Genomic DNA, 7,131 nt, shown 5'->3' with positions numbered 1-7,131 from the left:
TTCAGGTACAATAGAAAGAGTTGAAGATTGTAGATATAGTAGTGTAATAGCTAGATCAGTTTCTTGATTGTGTTACTTGTAATCTTGGCTTAAGTATAAACCTTACAGCATCTATCTTCAAAGGCTCTCGGCAAATCACATCGCACATGCAGAGATTATGAAGGCGGTCCATTTCCAAAAAGTTTAGATATATATCAAGAAACTGAAACTTTTTCAAGCATGAAATAAGATACTATTGGTTGAATTAAGATACTTGGGATTGAGAAACAATTACTTGAAAGAGGTGCCGCAGTAGTTGGAAAAGTAGTTAAGTTACTACTGCGGCACCTCTTTTATGTAATTGTTTCTCAATCCCAAGCATCTTAATTCACCCAATAGTATCTGATATCTTCATCCCAAAATCTTCCATGTCGAGTATTTTAAACATTTCAAAACTATCCCAATAAGACGGAGTAGCATTGTCTAGGTAGCCACCACCTCCATGGAAGACAAGAGATACAAGACTTTTGTTGTTTTGATTAGTAAACATGACACGAGATTTAGTAAAACAAAAAATGAATCTTCCATTAGTTGATAATACAAGCTACAACGTTTTGGACGGTTACACATATGCTTCTTCCCGTATTTTGTGATGCATAAAATAGGTTAACAACATTTTGTACTTGGTAATAGACTGAATAAGTATGTAACATGTAGTCCTTTTTTGTGCATATCGTCGACTTCCAACTTGGACCATTTATCTTGCTGGTCATAATTACTTATGTGTTCAACTAGACCTCCGGTATGCTTCCTCCTAGGTGGTTTGCTCGAGTATTCTTAGGGCGGAAAAGAGGCTTAATCCTTGATTACACAGATTTATTTGAAGAAGTTCATCATTGTGTCATGATTCATATACATGAAGCATAATAGGAGCAATGCTTTTATTCTGTGATTTCATTAATTTTCATGTTCGCATCACTTTCATATATTTATCGAACTTAAGTTGTATGTTTAAGGCCAAGTAATTGAAGTTAGTTGCATTGAAACACTAGAAACAAATAAATCTGTTTACTTATTTAAATCTACGCAGTTTGACTCTCTTTTGCTTTCCAGGAAAGAACCGACAAAGAAAATACATAATTGAGCTTATTATTATGTTCGACACGATACATTCAAATTAATTAGATACCAAAAATAAAGGACAAAATCATAAAGGTACCGTGGTTGATCAAGTTTGCAACAAGGTCTGGTGATGGCCCTCGGGAGCAACAGCGGTGGTGAAGAAATGACCGAGCTGGTGAGTTCAGCCACTCGTCGAGGTACACGTATCGGTCTACATTGCACCTTCTACAATTTCAAACTATGGATAGATATCCACCTCAAAAATTTCGGAGGTCAAACCTGAATTTCTGATCTTTGTTGCAATTCTTTTGGTTGTTACCATTTTAAACTTTTGCAGTTTAGACATCTTCTGAATCTCTACCGGGAGTGTCTCCAGCTTTGGACAGTTACTGATTTCTATTTCCTCAACATGCCGCATTGCTTTATCATCAACTTGTATCTTTCTAAGATTCCACAAATCTTTGATGCAAAACACTTCAAGATTTCGAAATCCATTGCGCTGGATCACCATTTCTCGACCAGTGTATGCATTTTGCAGTTTGAGTTGGGTTAGGTATCGGAGCTTCTCTAATATTGGCATGGGGTCTTCGGCAAGACAAGTATTTACCAATGTTATGTACCTAATACTCGGAGGCATATAATCTGCACTTGGTAGCTTACCTATGTTTCCATCTAGTTTTAGTTCTTGGAGGTGTGCTATAGAACAAATTCCGTCCAAACACGGCATGCTTCTAAAACGAAACCCTCTTACGTAAAACACCGTAAGGAACATATCCATAGCTAGCACTGCCAAGAGTGTGCCTAAAGCTGAGTTTTCATCAACTTCTTCAATGCCCAACTTTTGGAGACAAATCACATTAGACATGTGGAGATCATACATCGAGATGTATGCTAGGGTGTCCAGTTTCCGCAGCGCAGCAACTTTCAAGGGCTTCTGGAAAATCACATTAGACATGTGGAGATGACAAAGGCTGTCCATTTCCCATATAATGTCCGGGACCTCCACCATAAAGTTATGAGCTATGTCAAGAGCCTCAAGCTTTTTCAAGCCCCCCAACGAGTGTGGGATCTCTTGTAAGTAATTATTTCTCAATCCCAAGTAACTTAACTCAATCAATGTGCCGATTGAATCTGATAAAGTCTTCACCCCAAAATCTTCCATGTCAAGTATTTTGACTCGTTCAAAACTCTCCCAATAAGACGAGCTAGCATTGTCTAAGTAGCCACCACCTCCATGGAAGATGAGAGAAAGAAGTTGTTCACTATCTTGATTCGTGAAATAATTAAACTTCTCACGTCCACAATGGATAATACGATGACGGGCACTCTGAGAAGGTCTACTATTTCCATTGCTCCTTAAGATCTCTAAGCCCATTTCTTCCTCTGCTTTTCTGATTGATATAATGTGTAGTAGAGGATTGAGGTGACACTTTCTCTTTCTCATGTGGTAGCCTTGCCCAAAGACTTCAATAATCGACCTATGAGCTAAATCCTTTATGCCTTTTTCAAAATCTAATCCATTTGCAGCCCAAATTTGTTCCAACTTTTCCTCTCTCATTATTGCATTCTCCTTGAAAAAGGAAAGAAGCGAGAAATGTGGCTTGAATTCTTCCTCCAATTCGAAATACATTGGTTCCAATAACTTCAGTGATTCACTCAAATCAATTGAATCAAAAAGTTCTTCCCATGCCATCCCCAAAAGTCTTTGTTTTGCTTTCTGCCTTGCAACATGTTTTATAGCTATCGGCAAACCCCAACATTTTTTCAACATCTCTCTGCCCTTCTTCTCCAAATTCTTTGAGAATCTGTTCTCAACACTTGTAATTTTATCAACTGTTTTCAAAAACAATTTCCAACTCTTATCAGAATCCAAAACTTTCATCTCATAAGTATAATAATGGACATCGATTGTTCTAATCTTATAGCGACTTGTTAACAGCAACAGACACCTGGTTTCAGATAGGCCTGCATGTAACAATTATTATTACATAAAAGGAAACTTGGAAGGCTAATGCACTGTGAAATTTAGATCATTTGAGTCAAATATATACCTAGAGATGGAAGACCTCGCAAGATGGACTTCAATCCCATTTCATTCGGCATATTGTCCAAAACTATGAAATATGATATGTCTTGCAGGTGCTTGTGAAGCATCCGTTGGAGACTTCGGTTGACCATTTCTTCCAATGACGGATCTCTTTCATATCCTTCCACCATTTGCTGAATCAGTGTCATTAGTATCTCTTTCTTACTCGTGTCACTAGAAATGGATACCCAAGCATGACGCTCGAACTGGCTAGCGCAGGCCTTGTACACTTGTCTGGCCAGAGTTGTCTTCCCGATACCAATCATGCCTTTTATACACATAATCTGTGAGTCATAAGAATTTTTTAAAATCGCTTTCTTAACAAACTTCTCAACCTTTTCCTCCAACCCCACCACAACTTCTTCTTCTACTTCTTCTTCTTTTTCGACTCCAATATTTTTCTCATCAGCACCAAACTTTGTCATCCGCATCTTTGTCATCTTGATCTCCTTTTCGAGTTTCTCCAATTCGATAATCAAAATGGAAATATCATAGCTCACGTCGATGACATCTTGAGCCAACTCGACCAAGTCAGCCATTAAATATTTTAGTCTGCTCCTCTCTTCCATTTTCAAGTTTCTCATGAAATCCAACATCTCTTTAGGTATTTTAAATTTTTTCTCGATCATCCAACGCGTACAGGAATCTGTATGTATAGCATGCATACTCTCGAGATCTTGTATCATCCCTAAGACCGCAGCCTCCATAATGTTTATGCTTCTACAATAACTGCACTTAATAAGATCGTTGCAACTATACAAAATAATTAAGATAATGCTTTCGGATCTTAACATGACAAACAAAACATAGCGTTTATTATTGAATCATGCATGTTTTACCAAACAAGGTCTTCTGAAAATCTTCATGGAAGATTTATAGAAGTTGAAAATTTTACAATCATTTGATGAATTTTAAAACAATATAAATACCTTTTTGTATAATAATTTCAAAGGCTCTCCATCTTAATTAGTGATTCAAAGAGTTTGCATTTCCCACGTTACACGTATTCTTTCTGTTCCACCATAGTTGAAACATTTCTTTTTGATACAGGGTTAAAGAAGTAAAGAAAGAAGAAAGGATAAAATCTATACAATATATATAAGGGGAGTTTTGGGGGCGTTTAGGAAAATAAGAGGAATTTTAGGGGTATTTAGGGAAATGGCCAATTAAAATAGATATTAAATGAATTAAAAATATATAAAATTTGTGATTAAGTGTTAGTTGGTTATTTAATTTCCATAGTTAGTGGATTAGTGGTATAGTTAGTGGTAATGTTAAAACTCGAAACATTGTCTTCACACACTAAACTCTCTTCATAATCCCATTCCTCTTTCGTGCTGTTTCCCAACCACACGAAAATGGGGGAATCATTCCATCATAACAACCAAATCTTCGACATCTCAATCGACGTCCCCCACGGCGGCACGACCAAGCTCTATGACGACGATGGCCGCCCCAAACGAACTGGTAATGCCACAAACAAAGACCTCTCTTTTCTCACTCTCACTTTAAAAAGATTCAATATTTATATCATTTCTCACTTCCCTCATAAAAAGATTCAATTTTTATATCATTTCTCATTGGTTTTCTAACTCTTAAATATGTTTTATGCTCTATAATGATGCAGGAGTTCAAGATTGGAGGATAACAATTTATACACTTCGGCAAATATAGTTTAGAGTACTAGAGATGCTAGAGAAAGAGCAAATAATTTGGTACTTTGTAGCAGACGGGGTGGCCCTCTTTGCTACGGTCGTGCATGAACACGACTGTGTTGTTCATGTTGTTCTCTTTGCAGGTATTTATGGTGGAAGTAATTTATGTTTTGAAGTGTCGAACATAATTATGCGAATTTTTTTTTCCTTTTCTTCATGTACTATTGTGAAGTATCGAATGTATAATTTTTTCATGTAGTGCTCTATATGAATATTAGGTTGTTGGCAGCTCTTATTCATTTGTCTTTCCTGGACGTGGTATGGGTGGTAGCAGCTACACGGGAAGTAGGTGATGCGGGATTACTATTAGGGTATGCAACCAGTTTTTTTTCCGGCTAAATGCATGCATAACGGTTGTATATTCCATGCTATTTTTCTATATTTTTGTTGATGATTTTGATCGATTTGGTTCTAATATATATTTATACATTATTTTTATTGACATGTGTTCGTGATTGATCTTTTGTAGTATAGATTTTAAAGTGATTTAAATGATATATTTGATTTGTGTACAATTTTTAGTTTATAAACTTATTTGGTTATATGAGTTTAGAACTTGAAATAATAATATTGTTTCTCATTCGGTATATGCGTTGTTTTTTTTTTCTTTGTTTGATTTTATATTTTTTAATAATTATTTTTTATTTTATATATTTATGATTTCAGATTTCATACAATGATATTTATATGAATTTATAAAATCAATTTACAGTATAAAATAAGTTTAAATAAAAGAAAATGGGTCGTGCATCGCACATGGGTGATACTAATAGATACTTAAAAAGAGTCTAAATCAGGGGAAATAATAGTGTTGATTGGAAAATAAAGGAAAATTCGTCAATTATAATCAGACGACCAAAAAATGAATATGATCGATTCAACTACCATGGGATGAATAGAGTATCAAAAATTAATCCTAATTGAAAATATTTGAAATATGTACACATAAGCTAGAAACAACACTACAACAATTTCAAAACCAGAAAAATTATGTCCAATTAGCCAAAGATTATATGTGAAGTAATTTAATCCAACTTTTGGTAATAGCCATAATATGAACTTCTTAGGGGAAAAATAAATATCCAACATTAGAAATCATTAATTTATCAAGCATGATCAGTCATAAAAATGCACTTTGCGTTTATCTCATTTTACTTGTAAAACTAAAGCTTCGGTTTCAATGATCCATTTATTTAAGTCTGATAAATTGAGGAATGCTCCAAATGTTTAATGAGACAAATAAGAACTAAATTAAAATAGTTTGATGATAAAAACTGTAAACGAACTAATTTGCAAACACACAACAAGAAGGGGATTATATGAAATAAGAAAACAACACTGCATAATATTTCGAACCGAACAAGAAATGCATCCATCATTAGAGTATAATTAACAATTAGGCGAATTTAATTAACAATTTTATGCAAATGTTATCATGATTGAATCGTTCAAACATTACTGAACTAAATCATCTAACAACCCTCTATTTAACGAAATGATTCTGCGTTGAATCAAATTTCGATTTCAAATTCAAACATCCCTATTAAATAAAAATACCACATATATAATTATCTAAATAAGTAATTCTGAAACGATAGAAATGGAGTAAAGAAAATACCTTTTTTTGTGAATCTTTCTTATCGGAGCTGGTTTCGAATTGATTTTCGGATTCAATCACACTCTCTTTTCGATTAATTTTAGATTTGGAAGATTTTGAACTACCAATTCTAAAACCCAATCTGGTCAACTTTCAGCAGGCTAAGTACTCCATTTAATAAATGGAAAATATAAAAATAATTTGCAAAAAAAATTAGCTGGCCACAATTAATAATTTAATATAGTAAACAATGTCAAAGGGAACAATTGACAATAAAATAATGGGAAAATAGCTGGATTACACATGTTTCTGCTAAAAATCTAAAGATCATAAGTCAGTCTCCTCTGATTATATTATTATTTCGCTGGGTGTGGATTTCCAATCATATTTATTTTGAGGTTACTTTGAAAGATGAAAAATATAATTAGAAAATTACTTTTCACCTTTAAAATTTATAGAATTAATAAAAAATTAACTAAAAATTATGATTTAATAATTATCACATACACCGAAATAAAGACCACTAAAACATACTCTGGAGAGATAGAGAGAAGAGGGCATAAGGAATTGACAAATTATATTGTACTACTCCCTCCGTCCCGGCTTAGCCAGCACGGGATTTTAAGAGTTAT

General features: G+C 34.2%; 1 protein-coding gene across 1 annotated transcript; it reads right to left on the bottom strand.

Annotated features, from left to right (window-relative positions):
* Positions 1-1,096: 1,096 nt before the first annotated feature.
* Positions 1,097-6,563, bottom strand: LOC125198838 (probable disease resistance protein At1g58602). Its single transcript, XM_048097095.1, has 3 exons — positions 6,521-6,563; positions 3,153-3,916; positions 1,097-3,066 (listed from the first exon to the last, which is right to left on the bottom strand). The coding sequence occupies exons 2-3, from the start codon at positions 3,892-3,894 to the stop codon at positions 1,340-1,342; spliced, it is 2,469 nt and encodes an 822-aa protein (XP_047953052.1). The 5' UTR covers positions 3,895-3,916; positions 6,521-6,563; the 3' UTR covers positions 1,097-1,339.
* Between the last annotated feature and the right edge of the window lie 568 nt (positions 6,564-7,131).

The sequence above is a fragment of the Salvia hispanica genome, unplaced genomic scaffold, assembly GCF_023119035.1.
Source record: "Salvia hispanica cultivar TCC Black 2014 unplaced genomic scaffold, UniMelb_Shisp_WGS_1.0 HiC_scaffold_293, whole genome shotgun sequence".
In the NCBI taxonomy this organism is placed as follows: domain Eukaryota; kingdom Viridiplantae; phylum Streptophyta; class Magnoliopsida; order Lamiales; family Lamiaceae; genus Salvia; species Salvia hispanica.
Note: the sequence above shows the minus strand (reverse complement) of the source record. Positions and strands in the feature narration are given on the sequence as shown.

Coding starts and splice junctions, on each gene's coding strand:
- LOC125198838 (XM_048097095.1), bottom strand. CDS start 3,894: ATGGAGGCTGCGGTCTTAGGGATGATACAAGATCTCGAGAGTATGCAT. Junction 3,067..3,152: donor GCGAGGTCTTCCATCTCTAG/GTATATATTTGA, acceptor TGTTACATGCAG/GCCTATCTGAAACCAGGTGT.